This window comes from Etheostoma spectabile, chromosome 4 (assembly GCF_008692095.1).
Source record: "Etheostoma spectabile isolate EspeVRDwgs_2016 chromosome 4, UIUC_Espe_1.0, whole genome shotgun sequence".
In the NCBI taxonomy this organism is placed as follows: domain Eukaryota; kingdom Metazoa; phylum Chordata; class Actinopteri; order Perciformes; family Percidae; genus Etheostoma; species Etheostoma spectabile.
In genome coordinates, this window is record NC_045736.1 from 25,434,097 (window position 1) to 25,455,681 (window position 21,585).

The 21,585-nt window shown below is 39.3% G+C and overlaps 1 protein-coding gene across 2 annotated transcripts; it reads left to right on the plus strand.

Moving 5' to 3' along the window:
- The first annotated feature begins 1,700 nt into the window (after positions 1 to 1,700).
- On the plus strand, positions 1,701 to 20,513 carry LOC116688346 (monocarboxylate transporter 2). 2 transcript variants are annotated; one of them, XM_032514347.1, is made up of 5 exons: positions 1,701 to 1,799; positions 2,836 to 3,056; positions 8,993 to 9,136; positions 11,036 to 11,851; positions 18,546 to 18,838. In XM_032514347.1, exons 2-5 carry the CDS (start codon positions 2,840 to 2,842, stop codon positions 18,836 to 18,838), a joined length of 1,470 nt encoding a protein of 489 aa, XP_032370238.1. In that variant the 5' UTR covers positions 1,701 to 1,799; positions 2,836 to 2,839. The 2 variants fall into 2 exon arrangements, with proteins under 2 accessions (XP_032370238.1, XP_032370239.1); XM_032514348.1 differs by lacking the exon at positions 1,701 to 1,799 and having other exon boundaries at positions 2,840 to 3,056; positions 18,546 to 20,513.
- Positions 20,514 to 21,585: the final 1,072 nt, after the last annotated feature.

Consider the following 21,585-nt stretch of genomic DNA (forward strand, 5'->3'; position numbering starts at 1 on the left):
CGTCTTTACACGCCATCACACAGAGGACACAAATTGTTGGTGCTGCTTATTGTTTTGTTGACAATCTTGTATAGAAGAATTAATACAACCACTGAGTGGCGTTCTTGTAAAAGTGGGACATTTTCAGTGCCGTCAATTTCCTCATGCAGGTTCCTGTGTCATCTTTGCACTACACATTTCTCTTGTATTTTATCTTAAAGAAGAGTACCCTTCTATTACAAAAAAAGGTTTTGGTAACCACATAGCAATCATCACATGACATGGAAATTAACACCAGAAGAGTCACATTCAATAAGGACTATGATGTAACTTCTCCAAGAGAAGATCCACTGTTGTCAGACTTGGAGCTCATTTTGAATTGACCCTGCTTGAACAATGCCCTCAAAACAGCCCTCATAGAGTGTGAGAGATGGTTTGAGCTTCATCCACATGCCTACAGATGGCCATTTGAGAACCAGGAACAGAGAACTCTCAGGATTTCTACTGATACACAGTACTGTATTAACTTTTTGTTTGTTATGTGTAATATACTGTACTATAGGTTTGCTGTACTTGCACAGTTTTTTTAAACTTCTTTTCAGTTTCTTTTATAACTTGAAAAAAATAGATGTGATTTTCTTTTTGTTGTCTCAAGTGGCTGTTTTTTTCTTTATGTTATTACCTATTTAGTTATGGTAGAGTAATCCAGCTCTGTTGAGAAAAAATGACTACCCGCACGTGTGATTTCCCCCCCCCCCCCCCCCCCCCCCCCCCCCCCCCTCTGTAGTACAGTAGTATTCCTTTGTAACATCTCACGAAACTAAGCATTACAGATCTAGTAACTGCATCGTTACATCACGATTTAAACACCAGTCATGTAATACAACAAGCTAAAAAACTGCTTTCTATGTTAAAGAGTCATTGGCCGTTGGCTGCAATACATGGGTCATTCTGGTCATTTACATGCATCACCTATGGGTGCTATTCTATTGTGTTCATGCTTTTCTTTAGCTGGTTTGTCTGTTTTGGGTTTCGGGTTTTAGTGGTGGTTGAGGTCTAACTGTGAAATTCACATTGCACATAATTTGAAAATAAAACTATTAAAAGTGAAGTGTGTGTATGTATTCGCCACTGTTAACATTTCAACATAATTTGTGTCACACCCTAGTTAGTCACAGGATTTTGTAAGCTAGTGTTCCAAACCCTTTTCCTTAAGGGACTCCTGTCATTAAGTAAACTGACAGCCCTAAGTGATACATGTTTTTACAGTAAAGAACAAGTGATACACTTTAAATTTAAACCAGATAGTGAATGCAGTGACTGCAGGAAGCCAGCAGATGAATGAATGCCAGCATTTGAATGTATGAAAGTTTTCCTGTTATGCTTAGGAATGTTTAATACATTTCTCTATAATATGTATCATTGCTATCATTGCATTAGCTCTCTGGTTGTTTCAACAGAGTACTTTTCTAATGCAGGGTGTGGCTGTTTAGCATAGATGGAAGGCTTGTGTTCTTCAACGTACCCTGTGGGCTTCCTCAAAGTTTGGATCTTTTCTCCACAAAGTATGAATGAAATGCTGAAATACAGGACAACTGTTTTTGTAAGAAAAGAAGAAGATGAAGAAAGTTGTCAACCCTGCACCCCAAGGATCTTGTAGATATTGTAGATTCTGAAACTCGCCAAAAAGGCGAGGGAAAGCCCCCCCCACCCCCAGCCATCAGTGAGCACGTGACCTGATGTCAAATAAAGCAGCAGGCTGCAAATTTGTTCAGTAATTACTGTGGAGACTAACGGGCTGCGAAGGCGCTCAGTGAAAGGTAACGTGCACTCGGGCTTTGTATATGTTTAGGAGCTAGTCTGTCTTTAATGCTTTGAAAGGTACAGCTTTACACAGCAGTGACGCTGTGTCACTGATTCCGATCATTGTCCACGTGTATAGTAACGTTACATCTCCTTCCGTCTGACTCCGCGTGGAGATGCAACCAAGAACCTTTCTTTCACTGAAAACGCTGTTTTGACCCGATCACATCTGGAATAGCATTTGCAGACTTGTGCACTGGTTTGGAAAAAAACAACTTTTAAGTTAGTAAGTGTGATCCAGTCTCAATTAAGTGACAACGTTAACTAAGCGTCTATTCCAGCGAGCGCTCTCGCTGGAATAAGAAACATTACTTAACAAACACAACCAAAACTTCAGTTGTTTATACTGCATTTATAAGACATGTTACACTTTGCTCAATGCTGTAAGTCTCATAAATAAGGAACACTGTCACAGCTACGGTCTGTACTCGGCAGATCTTCGTATTACTAATATTACTAAACTTATTTAAAGGCGCGGTGAGTAATTAGTTTGACCATATAAATTAGGCCTACAGGTTTATTCACATTAAGATAACCGAGGAGCTTGATGAAATGATGAAACCTCAGCCTTTGGTGTTTCTCATCATTATGACATTTTTTTTAGGCCAGTTGCACTCTTGTCTTTACAAACATAACTCATGTAAACCAGTATTTTACATCCTCACTTTGGTTTAATTGGCATATTGTATTAATCCATGTAAGACCTGCAAGTTTTGGAAGTTATATGTTGATTCTTTTATTTTGAAATTTGGCTACTCAGTTTGCTGACGAAGTTCACACACAGTTTAAATATAAATGCCTGCGGTACATCATTAAACTTTTTATTTTTTACATATATAGTGTACGCACACGCACACGCACACGCACACACACACACACACACACACACACACACACACACACACACGTCCACACACACCATATATTTTGTTGTTTTGATATACAATACATAATATAATACAATGTTATGAATGTTTTTCACTCTTTTAACAGGAACATGTCCCCTGCTCCAGCAGCTGAGTTGGACTACAAACCCCTGGATGGTGGTTGGGGTTGGGTGGTGGTGTTTGGAGCACACATATCCATTGGATTTGCATACTCTACGCCCAAAGTCCTCTCCATTTACTTCAAAGAGATCCAGGAGGATTTAGGAGCTGGCTCCAGTGAAATGGCATGGATTTCCTCTATCATGCTAGCTGTCATGTATGCAGGCGGTGAGTTGATTCAATCACTAACCCTAGCTCTTTCATTGTCTGCTCATAAGGAACACTAATCACTATCAGTAGCTTTCCTCGTGACAAAATTAACACAAAATCGCTCACACATCATTTGCTTATACTATTTGAAAAAGGTGGGTAACTCCCTGTGAAGTTTTTAGTGATGGAGTTCACATTCATTCCAGTGGTTTCACACTGACCCCTTTTCCACCTGGTATTCTAATTCGCCCTGAGTAATCCAATCACAAGTGGATAGCTTTAAGTACGTGTGTTCATACTTGACAGTAGAATGTGTCTTCAAATGCGAGTGACCACATGTGATTGGATCTCACTTCACCGCTCTTGATTGATCAGTGTTTTTTAATTTATTTTAACAGAATTTCCAACAAATACAATGATATTCAGTTTAACCAATTTTCAGCCATACATACAACCATTAGTTCAGTATAATTCATAATAAATGAGGTCCTTTTTGTGTTGAGGACATTTTGAAACGATTTACTAAATAGTAAAAAGGCCGTTATCCTTTTTCTGAATAGTTTAAAGAAGAATTGTTCCTTATGCAACTGCTAAACATGTTATGACTTTTAGTTCATTGGAAGCATAGAATAAATCACCAAAACTACGTATGTAAACTACATGCAAGTTGATGAATCAAAGGATAAAAACAAAAAATATGTGACCAAGATGTGTCCTGAATGGGGCATTTTACAATTCGGAGCAGTTGTCTTTGATGGATAAACTATCTAATTTGTGACACTTTTTCTAAGATACCTAAAACATATCTTTGGCATTGCTGTACTGCAGTTTCTTGTTACTCATCAAGAAAACCACCTGGTTACCATAAATACAATAACTTCAAATCCAGAGTTTCAGCAGATCTGTTTGGAATTGAGTGAGGTCATGTACCTTCAACCCGTTCTGTAGCCTCTAAATCAATACTCCTTTACAGGACTAGAGAATGCATTTGTTGTCTTCTCTTGACCTCCGAGAACCAGCACTGATATCGGTCTGCTGATCAAAGACTCCTTATTAAAATCCCTATGAACATTGCACTTGAACACACCACAAAGACTAAAGCTATTGGTCAGCTGGATGCAGACATGTGCGCCGGCGTGAGTGACTCCAGTTATAAAGCAGATTAAAACAATCTTTTACTTATATGGCATCTGTCTTCTCTACAAAGAAGACCACTGTTGTGCTCATTTGGAAGAGATAGATAATTAATAAACTGACATCACATGAGTAACTCACGTGAGTTACTGCACCCACTGAAATAGTCTTAAGCTGCCTAATTTGGGGAATGATGTTAGCATGTGTTGCTCACCTGACTTAAATTCAACTATCCACACTTAGACAGTTTCATTTATGAGAAGGTTTTTTGTTTTGTTTTTCCTTCAGCACACATGCTTATTCAGAATGTATATAAGTAATTTCATGTCCAATGATCTAAGACCCTAAAAAAAGAGCTTTGGTGTAATGTGCTGTCATGGTTGGATGCCAGAAGATGCTTTCCCTTTCTTATAATAACATTACAGTTGGCTGTTCAATGTGTGCAATTACACTCTGGCTTGGAATGGCACTAAACACCCAGGCCTGAAATGGCACTCTGAGACTAGACAAGAGTTGTCAGCATCCAGGCACTACTTCTTGCAACGTGGTTCTCAACGGCTTTTGACCTTTCTTAGCCAAACAAAGCTGTGAGTAGTTAAACCAAACAGTGATGTTCCTTTCTCAGAATGTTTATAAAGAGGTGAATCTCTGTCGTGCAGTTGTCATAGGTCGCCGCCTATGTTTGCCGCACAGGATTGTTACAGGCCGCTACAACAACAGCAGAGCACTTCAATTAATTTCCAAACATTCCGCTGACGGTGAGTGTGAGGCACATCTGCAGCCTGCAGTTCAGTGCGGCTGCCAGGAAGCGCAAAGCTCTTAAAAAAAAAAAACAAAAAAAAAAAAAGAGTCACAGAGCGCACCTTTACTTTTAATTAAATCAAACAAAGAGAAATTTTAAGTCTAATTCGATACTAGAGTAGCCTACTTCCTTGTCCGGCTGCTGCAATACATATGCAGAGCTGAGAAATCACTCTGCACAAAATCATCTGAGAAGTGCTTGATGAGTTATTTAGTTGTGCTTTAGAATGTAATGACTGCAAAACAGTCGTAAAGTAAACTTTGTTTATCTTCCCCTTCTGTACAATGACAAGAAGCTACAAAACGTTAGTTCTGCTGGTACACAGCTGGACTGGAGTATGTGATGTTAGCTGTTCACTGAATGACGTGTAAAGCCCCCCCCCCCCCCCCCCTTTTCTAGCAGTTAGGGTAATTTGTTATGCATTACTCCCGGGTTGACCAGTGATATACCCATGTATGTAGACTGGCTTGGTTTTAATTTCCAAAAGGAGGGTTGAACCCTGACAACCCTAGCCCAACTCTGGTTAGGTGGTGTGAAAAAGTATTAGTGCCCGTCTGTGTCTTTTGGCTTTTGGGTTTCCTCCATCTTACACTGGCTGGATCTACGACTGGTTGACAGATATCAGCTCTGAGTTGCTGGATTCACACTATATCTGGCCTCTCACGGTTCTAGTCTGATCCCATTTCTTTGTTTCAACCACAAAGTACAGCAAAGTACTTTGTTTCACCAACATGGATCACAAAGTACCTTTTTTTTGTTTTTTAAATACTGTTGGTTCAGTGGTTAAAATGTAAGCAACATTATCATTTTAAAAAGGATACACGCAACATTATTGTTGTCACAACAAGCAAAACAATCTGAGAAACCTAAGTTGACTTTTCCACTGTGGAGTTCCTTAGAGATCCGCTTCCACCATCTTCCACTCCAGCCTCAAGACCCATCTCTTCATCTCTGGCTATCCGTAGCCCCACGCCCCCCTCTCTTTTCATCAGTGCCAAATCTTGTTTTTTGTTTTTCTACCTTGCCCTGTAAAGCGACTTTGATTTTTGAAGCGCTATACAAATTCCTATTATTATTACTATTATATATTTGAAACTATTAATTAACAAAAACACACCAGGACACCAGGGTGTGTGACTCACCTGCACTCACCTTTAGAGAAGCCTAACTGATGAAATATTCTTCTCCACTGTGACTCAGGCACAGGGCTTTATCATATTGTCCTTGGCAAGGCTTAAGCAATGTCACCCAGTGGAGGACAGAGACAGGGGGAATATATCAGAGGACGGTTCAGCACACTTGGGTCTGACACCAGGGCCCCATGGGAGAGACATGACAGCCTTTTCAGAGAACCTCTGACTCAAGGAGTCCGAATGATAAAGTTATAATGGAAGTAGAAATGGTGGCAGTGCGGGAGATGCCCTATTGTGACACAGTTACATTAAGAGAAATGATCTATCTTTGACCCCCTGCAGGCACCTGGTTAACTGTATAAACAGCAGGATGTATATTTTTTTATTGCATGTACTGTAGTGGTACAGCGGCCATACAATTCTTTACAGCTCATCATGGAATAAGGATAAAAACTCTCCTATAAACAAGCTCCTAGTTGAGATTAAATAAACAGACATGTATAAATGTGTGTATGCTTTTAGGCATCAATGTGCTTTTTAGTGTACAGTTAATGACATAAGCACATACGAGGACTTTTATTAATTTGTGTATTTGAATATCTTTTAGTCCTTTTTATTATAAAGGACAGCTGAAGATGTGTAAGGGGAGAGAGAGAGGGAATGACATGCAGCAAAGGGCCGCAGGTCGGAGTTGAACCTGCGGCCTCTGCAGCAACAAATGAGCTTTTGTACGTGTGGCACACGGTCTTCAGCCGCCCCTTATGGGGTCGTTTTTTAAAGCGAAATTTCAGATCTCAGTTGTGATATTAGTGCATGGACATTAGCCCAGTCGGTCTGTAATACGCACCCATTTCAATTATTGTTTTTAAGTTGTTTTTGAGGCAAAGGTGCCAAACACATTGTGGTTGTCTTTGTGAGGTATTACTCCATACAATGTTAAAGTAAACAGAATATCTTTTGTGTTTTGGAATGATATGCAGAACAAGCAATTCTAGGACATCACATTGTGCTTTAGGAAATTGTACCTGTATATATGTTTTGATTTTTCACAATTCCTGACATTTTATAGGCCAACAATTGTTTGATAAAGTAATGAGAAGGTTGATTTGATAATGAAACGAATAATCTTTTGCGGCCCTGTATCTTGGAATTACACTGTGTTTGTTTGTGGAAGAACACTGCAAAGCAATAATGTTTTAATGTGGTCTTAAATGTTTTTGTTAGCTTGGCCTATGGGCTTCTGCTTCTGTTTGACAAACTGCTGGCTTGATGCTAAATCCTTAAAAGTCCATGCATGGATATAATGTTAGTACTTTGATATTTTGTTGGAAATTTTCAAACGTGATCTATGCTTTTATAAGTAGTTGTGTATATCTACGTTTAGAAATTCTCACTTGATATAAAGAATGTGGTCATAGAAAGCCATAACTGGTTGTAACCGTATTCTAATATAATCACTATAAAAATATATGCACTTACTTTCCTAGTATAATTTCTCATGTACTGAGAAGTTAATCATCAGCCTTGTCTTGAAGACATGTTTATCATGATTGCACCCGGCATATAAGTAAAGTGTCTTTGCTAGTTTAAGACCAACGTTGTTTAAAAAGCAAATGCACCTGCTCCCACCTCGTAAGCCCATTGGTGTGCAGGTGTTACAGGGAGGTGTTTTTCAGGTGCATTCTTGACATTTTGCTAGTTTAAAGCAGTGGATTGCGCCATTGTCCAACAGAAACCTGGTCTAAATTCAACAACGCATCATTTCATTATTTTAACAGCCCATTAGTAAAATGTGCCTAGGTTCGTGCACATTTATGGTTGTTACACACACACACACACACACGCACGCACGCACGCATGCACGCACGCATGCACGCACGCGCACAGGGACGCAGCACAGCAGACAAACATGAAAAACAAAAAAATAAAAAAATATTACAACGTAAGATGGTATTATAAAATGATCTGCTCACAAACTTTCACTTCACGCACGGGCAGATCAGTTACTTCTCCTGAAAATCTCTTCTTCTTGCTTATTAAATCCGCCATCATAACAGCAATGCACCAAGGTACAAACCCGCCTGGCTGTTAAAGGTGATGGGAGAAGACACTCTGACTGGTTTATTGCATATTATGCCCAAAAACACTAAGTACAACCCTTTTGAACCATGCACCTGGCACACGGACCCTTTTTTCAACTGTTAAACTACCAAAAGTGGATTTGGACAGGCCCTAAACACACCTGTGCCACGTGCTTCATGCCGTGCGCTTAGATCATTAAAATAGGGCCCTAGGTGTTTGCCAAACATGTAATCCTCTTATGGCTCACTGGCCTGTTTTCAATTATCACCATCCACATTAAAGTACTTCCTACCAGTGCATTAAAAAAAAGCTAGTTTTATTGATGCACTTCCCATTTTTATATATGAATTGAGTAAAATAAATGTATAGTGAAACAATTGGTCTTTATCCCAAGAAGAAGAAATTTTCGTTATGATTGCCTACAGAAGGACTGGAGGTTCAATGTCACTTTTTCAGGCAAGGTTATAAATGAATGGAAAAGTGACAGCATATAAAAGGCTGTTTTAATTGCTGATTGATCAGAGTGTAGCATTTTACATTATAAGGGGTGAGTATAATGAGTTGCCAAGTTGTGTCACATTGGACGCAAAAGTTTGAGGTTTCCTTTTGCCCTTGGTTTAGACCTAGAGTAGAAACTGCTGTAGGAACCCCCTGATCGCTAGCAGTGGGTACATTAATTACAGACTAACTGTTTATATTGAGCTGTAACATGCAATAATACTGAACCTCTCTCTCTCTCTTTCTTTCTTTCTTTCTTTCTTTCTTTCTTTCTTTCTTTCTTTTTGTCTTCCTCCTCCTTGCAGGACCAGTGAGCACTGTGTTGGTCAATCGCTTTGGAAGCCGGCCAATAGTAATACTGGGTGGACTGATGTGTGGGCTCTCGATGGTAGCTGCTTCTTTTGGGAGCTCCCTCCTTCACCTCTACTTTTGCATTGGTGTCGTTGCAGGTACAGTACTTGGATATGTTTTTTTTTTTATTTGTGACACTGCTGCCCTAAAAATAAACCTGGCTAAAAAGTTTAGCAGTCTTGGCAATCCTTAGACATTAAGTTGATCACAGCTCATAACTATGATAAAATAGATTAAATTAAATGTGTAAATTGATGTGCCACAGCTGCAAAATATAAGACAAACAACACACATACAGATAATGCAAAAATAATGTATATAATAGAATACAATAAAAAAATACAAAGGAAAGAATGGACAAATGTAAAAAGGACCCATATGTTTTCTATTGAATAAACCAACTAATTCTTTGATACAAGACATATTTACCCTTTTGCTTACTATTCCCATTACTTCTAAGACACTCTCTGGTAGGGCAAGTCTGTATCTTTTCATATCCTTTCTGAATGTCTGGGTTGCTAGATCTGCTTCTTTTGAATGGGCTACCGTGCTGATTGTTGGGGCCCAGGGCATCTGTCCCAGCTCCTGGGGTGTAGTTAGAGCACCAAGGGGACCAGGGCGGTAATTAAGAAACCGTCGCCGATCCCAGAGAGCGTGGTCTTCCGTTGCCCTCTGTACTCTCCCGTAGGCTCCCATCATGCTTGTCACAAGGGGTCTCCCTGCCACCCTGCGAGGCTCATTACCCTGCCAAGGACTGCTGGGAAGGATTAATAGGCCCAGCAAGTGACTAGGCCATGTGTGGTGCCCGGGGGCATGTGTGTGCCACGCTCTGCTCCCCTGTGCCCTGGTGCACCTAGCAGATATATCCCTACACACATGTATACACAAATACACACACACAGGCAAAAAGATGAAAAACACCCCAGACTCATTGAGTTGCTTTTAGTAAGCACTTATCTTTGTTTATACAGCTTCTAGTCCAGATTTTAGATTTAATTGATTGTCTTTCTTTGTTGCCCTTTTAGGAGGGACTGTCCTATAAGTGCAGGAATAATCCAGGTCAGCTTGTCATTATACAGGGTTGTAGGTGTGGACTTCTGCCCGGGTTGGGTTAATTTTCAGCACCAGAAGTTGCTGCTTTGGAGTGAGCAGTGATAAGGATTTTGAGGGGAAAAAAAGGCAAAATTGGAAAAAGACAGTTGACACTTGAACAGAGGGTGCTCTGGGGGCTCTGGTATGCTGATGGACTTTATACCATGTATTGATAAGCACCCCTAACAGTAAACACATGGAAATAAGGTTAAACAGTGTATTTCTTTTAACAAGAGTAAATTAAACCAAATATCAGAATCAGTCATAAGTTGTAAGATGTATGTTTAATTTAAATTTATCTTAAGTTAATTTTGTAAATTAGTTTTTAACATACAATTTAATTTTACTCATTACTCATCATCATGTTTGAATGACCAAAATGTCCACAGATGTTGACATTATTTTGACCTCTCACAAATCTGATAAGATGTCACACACGTGTGTGTGTGTGTGCGCGTGCGTGCGTGCGTGTGCGTGTGTGTGTGTGTGTGTGTGTGTGTGTGTGTTTTCATTTTATAAATCCCCTGTTTAGTTCTACCTTTTTTCTTGAGGCTTCATTATGGAGCCAGAGAAAACGATTACATTGACATTGGAAAGGAGCAGAGCATCCTAACCATCTACCTGTAGCTCTTCATGGGAAAATAAGGTGCTATTAAATGGAATGTATTACCGAGGCGCTCTAATTTATTTCTACTTCAATGGAGAAATTATTTCTGAAATAATTCCAGCATTCTGTAATGAGATTTTTGCCAGCAAAAGTGAAATGAGATGGAACATTAATGAGCACCAAATCAGTCTTGATTTAATTTAGCGAGTACTCTTTAGAGTTTATGTCCAGGAAGGTTTTCAACTCTGAGGATTTTTAAAATGTGACTTTTTTTTTTTTTTTATCTGTCTAAAAACAGGTTTTGGACTCTCCTTAAACCTCAATGCGTCTCTCACCATCATCAGCAAGTATTTTCTTGCCAGGCGTCCTTTAGCTAACGGACTGTCCATGGCTGGGAGTCCGGTGTTTGTGTGTGTACTGGCCCCTGCCAACGAATATTTACTCCAAAAGTTTGGCTGGAGAGGAAGTCTCCTTATCCTCGGGGGTCTGATGCTGAATTGTTGTGTTGCTGGGGCCCTGATGAGGCCTGTCATTCGGCCTCATAAACCATCCACTTGTGCACTGCAGAAGAACATGGAGGAACAGCCAAATACGTGCAACACAAAGCTAAAAGGAAGCTGCATGAACAATGCTAAGAAGTTCTTGGATTGGACCTTCTTCAAGGATAGAGGTTTCATCATTTACCTCATTGGGAATGTGTTGTTCATCTTTGGTGCCTATGCGCCCTTTGTGTTCCTGTCAGCCTATGCTATTACCCAAGGCATTGATGAGTACTCTGCAGCCTATCTGCTCTCCATTACGGGCTTTGTGGACATGTTTATTCGGCCTGGCACTGGCCTGATAGCCAACAACAAGTGGGTCAGGCCCAGAATACAGTATTTTTTCAGCTTTGCCATGATTTTCAACGGAATGTGCCACCTACTGTGCCCACTGAGCAAGAGCTACGCTTTCTTGGTGACCTACGCAGTATTTTTTGGCATGAGTTTCGGCATGGTTTTCGCCCTAATATTCGAATGCCTGATGGACCTGATGGGAAATCAACGCTTCCCCAGTGCTGTTGGACTGGTCACCATCATCGAGTGCTTCCCCATGCTACTGGGACCGCCTGCTGGAGGTAACAGTGCACACTTACCATACACTATCCATTTAAAAGACATGACAGAAGCAGCCTGACTTACTGGAAAAAAAAAACATACCTCTCTTTCCTTGTTTGTCTGCAGTGTTGAGTGTGATAAGATAGGTACGTATTTACTTTCAGCTTACTTTAGATTACCATACGCTGATCCGTGCAGCTGATGGGCAAAGAGGGAGTAAATAATGTACACCTACTGTATATACAAACACACACTTGTGGAAAAAAAATCTATTGTAACAGCAGAAAAAATAGCCAGTTTGGTGCAAGCTCCTTTGTAAATAATGCAGCACACCGAATTACAAAGACAGATTATTTCTCCGTTGTGTGTTTATCTGTGTCTTAGTCATGGGCTGTGCGTTGTGTAGCAGTAGAGCTCAATTACTTGCTAGGATGTTACTACTGTAAAACAGAGTAGGATTGTCACTGGTGAGTAGGATGGTTTTGGGATTCACATTAGAGTAGCAATTGGTCACGGATCATTTACTGCTGTAAAGTAGCTGTATTCATTGCTGAGACTTGTAAGAAGTGTACTGGATTTGGCTATGTACAAATTATGAAACATTTAGATCTCAAAACTCAGAAGCTCAGGTTTGTGTGCATGATATTGAATATTGAAAATATGTTGGAAACACAAACAAAGAGGCAGAGCTGTAGCCCTGTGCTCCTTTTTAAGAGACCCTATTATGCTCATTTTCAGGTTCATATTCAGTTTTCTTGTGTTTCTTGTCATGTTTACATGCTTTTATGGCACGGTTTCTGAATACAGACTGGATGGAATGGATTGAGCGTTATTATACTTTAAAAGTATTTATTAATATGAGACCTTTTCAAAAGAAACTTATATAATATTTGATGTTTTTGACATAGATATTAAAAGCATGTGCACCAGATGTCACCTTACTTTGATGACTTTAACCAGAAACAGACTTTTTCGGTTAAGTCTTGTCTTTATTTGATTCTATAAATAATTAAGAAAATATGAATTCATAAATTAAGTGGCTACCATTTAATACATGGTATTAGTAGGGGATTATATATGGGTCAGACTGACTAGTTATTTGTATTGCTCAGCATCAACCTCCAAGCTGAATTACTTTACTCGTCTACTTACCAGTCCAACAAAGACGAGAAAAAAATCTTTCATCTGACTTGTATCTCGAGCATTCGTCTGTCTCGAGCTTAAGATTGAAGTGCGAACAGCTACCTTCATGGTCTAAATTACCTTGTAATCAGAAGGATATTGTTTACCTTCTCTGCTTTCTTGCCATTTTCAAGATTAGTGCACTTTTGAAAGACACCACTATAAAACACTTGAGTCAAAACAGAAGCATGGAACCAAATGACAGTAACTGCCTTTTTTTTTCTTTTTCTTTTTTTTTAAAAAAAAGGAGCCATTGGAGAAAATTATTTGAAGTGACAATTAATCATAGAACAGAAAACACTTTGAATTGAGATATTGCAGTTCTCATCAGGGCCTGTAAAACTGCCAAAGTAGGTAGAAAATCAGTTCTGGCATGTATATTTGTTAATGCTTTCTGCTGAGGTAACGACTTTGTTGTAGTAAGTAAATATTTTCACAGTGCTGGACACATGATGTGTAACAAACTGCACAAAAATTCAAACTACCACACTTTTCATCTCTTCGTCATTGCATTTTTAAAGTTAGGAGCCAATATGTATGTATTTGCAGTGATCATTTTAAAGCCTAAATTATGATTATTTTATTCAAGTCAAAGTTGAATGTAATCATCGAACAATATCAACTGGATTTTTTTAAAGGAAGGTTTGGAACAATAAGTTGTGTTGCTCCTTGGTCCAGACGGGTCAAGTTTAAGGCTGAAATGATTAGTTGATTAGTTCAGCAATACATATTTGGCAACTATTTTAATAGATTCCAGACATTTTTTGAAGTTTCAGACATTTTTAAACAAAAAAATCACCATTAGTTGTAAAGAATTGTTAATTGAAGCCCTCAAGTTATTTATAAAGCCCTAACCAGTAACATTTACTGAAATGCCAGTACTGTAGTTAAGTACAGTTTTGATATTTTGAGGTACTACAAAATCCGATTAAACTACCTTGTCAAATGTAAAATAATTAAAATGCTCCACCTTTACCAGCTACAACATACAATGATGAACATTTTATGTCTCACAAGTTAGAATTCAGCAATATAATAAATAATTTTTGAATAGGCTATTCTGCATAATGAGTACTTATATTGTTGGTACGTTAAATACATTTTGATGCTAATACTTTTTGTACTTTTACGTGATTAGGACCTTTACTTGTCACAAAGTATTTTTACAGTGTAAAGTTGTCTAAATACTTCTTCCTCCACTGGCCCAAACACCCAAATTTGTCTCAGAGAACTTCTGTAGAACATACTTTTTAAAGGAGAATTCCGGCCAATTTTTATGTTCATCTTGATTGCTAGAAATATGCGAGTACTTTTGATTGAACCCCCCCGACCTGAATCAGTGCAGGCAACACGGAGCGGCTGCAGCTACGCGTATAAGCTTTCACTGAGCTAAAACTGCAGTTAACGGGGCAAGTTTTAGAGTGCCTTTTGTGCTTCTTAACCATCAAATTTAAGAGGCTCTTCTGTGTGTTGTATGTGAGCTATATTCTCCTAGTTACTTTACTCCAAGCTTCTTCCCTTGTGAACAACTGCGCTCTTCACTTCACACACACAATCTGCATACTGTTGGCTACCTTTTCCTGCTTCAACTGAATTCCCAGGAGGCAAGGCAACAGCTGTGTGTGTGTGTGTGTGTGTGTGTGTGTGTGTGTGTGTGTGTGTGTGGTGTGTGTGTGGTGTGTGTGTGTGTGTGTGTGTGTGTGTGTGTGTGTGTGTGTGTGGTGTGTGTGTGTGTGTGTGTGTGTGTGTGTGTGTGTGTGTGTGTGTGTGTGTGGTGTGGGTTACCTGGCTGCGATACAGTATAATGGTGTTTGTTGAACGCCCTTTCTCACGTTTGTATTTTAGGTGCATTATTCACATGCTACAGTTAGGCTACACGGCATTAACATAATGTAATTATTAGTGGTTTATTGTTATTATTTACCAGCATATATCATTCCTATGCATTGTGTATGGTAGCCTTTGCAATGTTATTCTTTCTTTGCGGAACCACACACACACACACACAGCCGTGGCAGAGCCACCCACGCCCATGTTTGTACTGTTGCTTGATTGTAATAAAGCATCAACAGAGAGAAGTTGTTGTCTTCTGTGTTTTAACAGACACAACTAGGGTGACGTTGGAATCAGCTTTAAATACAGTCCTAATCTAGCCCTCACTAACAAGTTCCAAATAATTTCACTGGATTTACCGTTTTTGTTTGCGTCATCAATACCAATTTCAATCTAATTGGCTGGGAATATACACAGACTTCTCACAGAATCACAATTGAATTGATATCTTGCTACTCAGTCAGAGTCTTATTAATCTAGAGTCACAGTCTCTGTGAAAATAATCATATATGGGATTTTTTACGCCTATTGGCAGACATCCATGCACTGGCATATAAAGAGCCTTTTTCCCATGTCCACTGAAGTTTCTCAGCTTGCACTAAAATGGTTATTTGCAAGGTTACTTTTACACTTTAAGTCTTTACTTTGTTACTTTTACTTGAGTAAAGAAGTTAAATCAGTACTTCTACTTTTACCAGAATATTTTTTAACACAAGTATCTGTACTTTTACTTGAGTATGGGAAGTGAGTTCTTTTGCCAACTGAGATTTTCTGTTTGGAAATCACCACACATAAAAACATCAAAATTACTAATTGCAATAAATTGAGGTTGATTGTTCACCTTTCTGAGCCCGATTAAAATAAGTATTTTTTATTTTTTTGCCATTAAATTAACCACATGCACAGTGTCCCCCTAAAACCTATACAAGCAGTATGTGGAATGAGTGTGTTATGCAGTTTCAATAGCAACTTTCTCAACCATAATTAGGCGTGCACTGGCGTGAATTTGGCAAAAAACAATTTTAACATAGGCATTAACGATTTACCAATGTCAATGTGATCAGAATGAAACAAGTTTCTCTGATATTTGGACATACGGAAAAATGTGTAAACACTCTGAATTTGAAAAATAAATGTCTCTTTATATGCAAAACATTTTGAAAAGCCCATAAATCATAGATTCACGGTTTCCCATGAAGTTACAGGGCCACCGTGTAAAACACAAGTAACTAACAGTGTTAGTTTTAGGCTACCTTTTACAACTTATTAGCAAGTTTATAACCTAATGAAAGTCCAGTTTAACTCAGTCACAGCTGTGAAAAAGTTACAATCATAGATCAGTATATCCTGTTCAGCTTTTATGACTATCTGAGTTGGCAAGTGAGCAATCAAAAAACTTGAAGGAGCGGCTTGTCTCTAAAATGAGAATAGTTGGACGACCGGAAAGCCAGCCCACCTTAAGTCAGTGAGCCTGTGCTGACGTTATTGCTAGCTCCATGGCTAACCCGCTTCACTTTAACCAGCAGGTAGCATGCAGGGCACAGGAACATGGCTTGGGTCTTCAGTTGCAGCATTTGTTCAGAAACTGTAAATACACTGCAGTGCTTTGTTCACTTATAGCATTACTGCTAAATTTATACTCATCAACACACACTCACCTCCCCTCTCTCTTTCTCGTTTAGGCTGCTTGCTAGTAGCTTGCTCCTGATTTTGTGAACATCTGGATGGCAGTTCCTCATATGAGTGATCAAATAGGTGGTGTTGAATTATTTGACATAGCACCTTCCTTGCATTACTTCAACCTTGCAAATATTGCATCCTTCACGCCGTCTTTTTTCACCGTGAAAAGCCTCCAGACCTTCGAGAATACTTTGTCTTCAGCATGTAAATCTTGTGCTGCGTTGCATCATTGCGTCACAAACTCTGCATGGCCAAACAAAGCAAACACAAACGCACACATAACGACAGCTAAACAGACAAACATAATCATCACTTGTTCACATCAGACCAGTTTTGCTCATCGACCCGATGTATTAATGTTACTGAAATGATTGCCCATTTATCGTTCAGCCCTAACAATAGTGCTAGTGTTAAGTTAGTGATGTGCTCTAAAAACTCACACTTAATAAACAATTAATCAAAATGTATAAAGCTCTTATTTAGACTAGTGCTCAGCCAAACTATGTCCACTTTCAAGTTCATGTAGTGGCCTGTTTAGTACCCTACATAAATATGTTGAGTCAGTGCAGTACTGTAGCTGCCCATGACGTTATTAAATGTACATATTGGGACACTGACTTTTCCTTTGCCTCCAACCTGAGTTTTAATGAGGTGAAATTATAGAGGCCCCCCAGTTTGTCTGTTCTGAGGCGCTCATTTAATAGGATAAATAAGTGCCTCCCTGCACGTCTAACATTCTCCTCCAGAGGGCACAACCGTTATGTCTACCCTAACTATGCTGCTTGTTACTGCACCCCCAAACCTCCGGGTCAATCCAATTAGGAGGAAGTGAGGTAAGCTGGTGTAATTAGCCTTTTGCTTTGGGTGTTTAATGATGCTCAGTTCAAACTATCATTGAAGTCCTGTACCTGGGCCATAATTAAGCTGTGAATACAATTAAAAAGAAAGAGGTGACTCTGCCAGATGGACTTAATTACCGCTTAGCCAATCAAAGGCTGTCTTAATGAGTGTGATGGTCATTGTCGTACACACACCAAATGAGTGCTATCAATCAGGTGATACACCGTCTGAGATCCAAATGCAAAGTGACCCCTCCCAGTATGGTACATGCACACACAATTGTTATCATTGTTTGTTGTAAAGATGGTGATTGACACACTTAAGGAGACCTACCAAGGTAGACCTTGTAATTTAATAGATTTTGATAAGATACTGTAACTTGCCTTGCAACTTAGGTGCCTTCGAAGCTGTTGAGTAATGGAGTTGTACAAGGTTGGAGGGAAATGAACCTGAACCAGGTTGTCAGAACCTGAGTTTTTTTTTTCTTTATTTGGATGATGCTAGTGGGAACATATGGTTTTGAGAATGCTTTTCACAGCTTTTTCAAAATAACCCAGGTATTTCATCACACTTTCGTTGCTTTAACAAGGCTAAAAAATGGTATAAAGGGGGGTTGTAATAAGATGGATAGACAGGCCGTCATACCTGCTGAGAAAGAGAGATAACGACACTCGGCCTTAGATCTGTCGCGGGGGGAGGGGGTCTGGGTGCGGTTAACACTCTGAAAACTTGGAGGCTGAAATCTGATCTAAACCACATTTGTCACTTTTCTGCAGACTTGAGCTCGATATTTATGGCTCTAAGAATGGTCCTCTCTTCTGATTCGTTTTGGTAGCAGCCGTCCAAATTGCCTTCCCAGAGATGCTCAGAGAGCCAGAAAGGGTGTAATGGCCCTCTGTCATTTCCGACAGGGCTCTTCTCAAATTGTCGGTGCCCACTCTCACTTCCTCACACACACAGAAGCCAAATCTGAGTTTGGTCTTGCTCTTCACCTTCAAAGTTGCAAAGTGGACGAATGAAGATAGTATTCAGTGACATATTGCGTTTTTGCTTGTCGTAGTGCACAGCATTTCCCAAGTGTGTTTTTTGTTTAGACATAATGTTGCATACAATAGGTATAACTGACACTCTTGGTTTGAAATGTAATTTCTTTGCACCCTTCTGCCCTTCTCCACCCAGGGTTACTGGTGGACATCTTTGGTGACTACAAATACCTTTTCTTAATGAGCGGCTCTGTGATTGTGATTGGCGGGCTCTTTCTCTTGCTCATGAACATCTGCAACTATTACATGCTGGAGAGGAAGAAGCCAGCAGAGGACAGAGAGCAGAACCAAAACAACACAGAGAACCCTGACCAGAGCACCTCAGACGAAGAGATGAAAGCAACGATGGAACAGACTGAGCCTCAGGCTAAAGAGAAGAACGGAGCTCAGAGAGATTCATGTCCGGAGAATGCAGAAACACCTAATTAAATCGGAATTTAATGTAACTCTCCATTTATGCGCCATTTAATCACTGCAGAAGAAAAGGGTTCAACAAGATGATCCAATTAAAGGAGCGACAGTTGAAGCTGAAAAAAACATGTACAAAATGTGATGGAAATATGGCATTCCTCTTTGTATTGTGCCATTTGACAAAGGCTACTGTCTCCTTATCGCTCTTGATGTTACGTCTGTCCCTGTTTTTAGTCTCTTCAGTGGAAGTCTGCGTGATATATAAGTCACATGCTTAATGTATGCCATTATTTATTCAGTCTGTTTCCAATTGACTTTACTGTATTTTGCTTTTATTGTTCCACCATCTTTCTACCTAAGTGTTTTTATTTACTTTTTTCCATTCAGGTTTTTTATGCACAAATTGAAAATGCACATAAAACAGTTGTAAACGCACTTCCACACTCATTTATTCTGTCGCTCAGCATTCATATTTGTTTAACCATTTAAGTAATTTAACAAGCAACATGAGCTGTACTCGGGCACAGCAAGCTAAATGCTAACATTAGCATGCTAACATTCTCACAGTGACGATGCTAACATGCTGATGTTTAGCAGGTTTACAATCATACCAATCTTCAGTGTAGTGTGTTAGCCTGTGAACGTTTACTAATTATCACAAAGTACTGCTGATGCCAACGGGTATGTAATTAGTTTTGCAAATATTTTTAACATTTAACTCTGGTGATGGCTTTAAATGAAGAGTCTAGGACTCGCTAACATGGTTACAATTGGTGCTAAGGGTATTTAATGTCTGCACTAAATTAATTTTAATTAATCCAAAGGTTTTTGAGAAATTTAACTTAAAACCACAAATGTCAATTGCATAGTAGTGATATCTAGGAGAAGTTAGAAATCTCAAGACTAGGATTCATTGTCTTGGCAACAAGAATCTCTACCAACCTTTGGTCCAGTCCTAAGTAGATGTTGAGCTATTTAACCGGTAAAGTGAACATCTTAGTTTCACTAGCAGAAAAGTCAGAGGATCACTAAAGTCATTAGGCTTCTTCCTAGGGAGACCGTGAATGTTTGTACAAAATTCACAAGTCACAGGGAATGTTGAAATGTGCACAGCCACATATGAGGGTGAATGTTTGCAGTAAGTTTTACTTCTTTCTCTCACATGATCACAAACAAACAATTTTTGTCTTGTGATTTGTAGCTGTTCATTGCACAGTGATCGGTCTAACGATCTATGAACTAATTGGTCTATGAACGTTTAATTGTTCATGTGATGGGCATAACCTCATTGTGAGATGTGTTGCACTCATATTGTACATCATAAAACCGACAATTGGTTCATAAACTACAGTGTGTGTTCCACAGTGATGTAATACCTTTTGTGTTGACATTTACCAGTGACATTTGTTCAATGGGCGAGAATGGATTTGCATACACTGTTAATTGATTCGATGTTTAGTGGATTTGCGCATGTGAGTGAATGTGTTTGTTGGAGTGAGTGACAAAAAGGTGAGATACACTGAATGGCAGCTTTTTGGATTATGTGTTCTAGAGAATTTAATGACATTTTTAGTTTACTAACTTGATTATTAGAACTGTATTTTATCTTCTGGCATCTTATATATGCACAATGTAACATAGATATTCTGGATAACACTATATTGTTAACCTAAATAAAATCCCATTTATTTCATTGCATTTTATTTAATATACTGTATATTCCAAAAATCTGTCCTGTGTTGTGTAAGGTAACTCTATTCTTTAAATTAGGTGAATAAATAGTCAAGACTCATTTCCTTCATCACTTAGGGTACAGTTTTTTGCATTCCACATCCAAGCAGGGAGGTAAATGACACTCGGGCACAAGAGAAATGTCGTCAAATCAAGATCTACCACACAGCTTCTCAATGTCGGTGGCCATGGCCAATTTTTCACAACAATTACAGGAATGGGGAACAAGTTTGGAAATGTCAGCACCTTAAGGGCGTGAGCACCTAATGAAGCAAGGCCCGGATGTTCCAGGCTACTGCTCTGAGCTGCATGCAGCCCCACACACATCAGCAAATCAGTTGGCCAATAAATTAGACATGCATGCGCAAACACACACACACACACACACACACACAGGTACTATCTCCTGTCCCTTCTCTGAGTATTCGGCAAGGTCTTTGGACATGACAAGGTGGAAAGGTACCCCAGAGACGAGTCGATGGGCGCTGTGACCTGAAATCTGTTTATCATTATTATATTTCCTCTCACCTCCTGTTCCCCTCTGGCCTGCTGACCCTCCTACAGCCCGCCCGTCCATGTGTGTTCTCTCTGAACTTCATGCCTGTTGTACTCTATGCTCAATGGTTAAAAAGACTTCTGGGTCTCCAGAGGGTGTAGGTGGTCAGGTGACAAGGCAACGCTAGTTAAAACATACTTATGAATAACATGCTTTTTGGTAGATTCCAGTTGTGTTTTATTTATATGTAGTAATTTCATAGTTACTCCAATGTTATGTGGTTTATCACATCTCTCATGGGTGTCGATGTTGCGGGAAAAAAAAATGTAATTGCAAAAGAGCTTGTAATAAAGTGGCCTCAATGCCTGCAAATCACAGGGATTTAGAGATATCCCCAAATTGCCTGTGTATCGTCGGATTTATGTGTTAAGATCATTACTGTGATTGGATGTAAAACTTCCTGCTTCAAATGCAACCGATAACTTTAAAATGTGTTACTGTTAACCCTCATTCCCCACACCCCTTAACACACACTCCC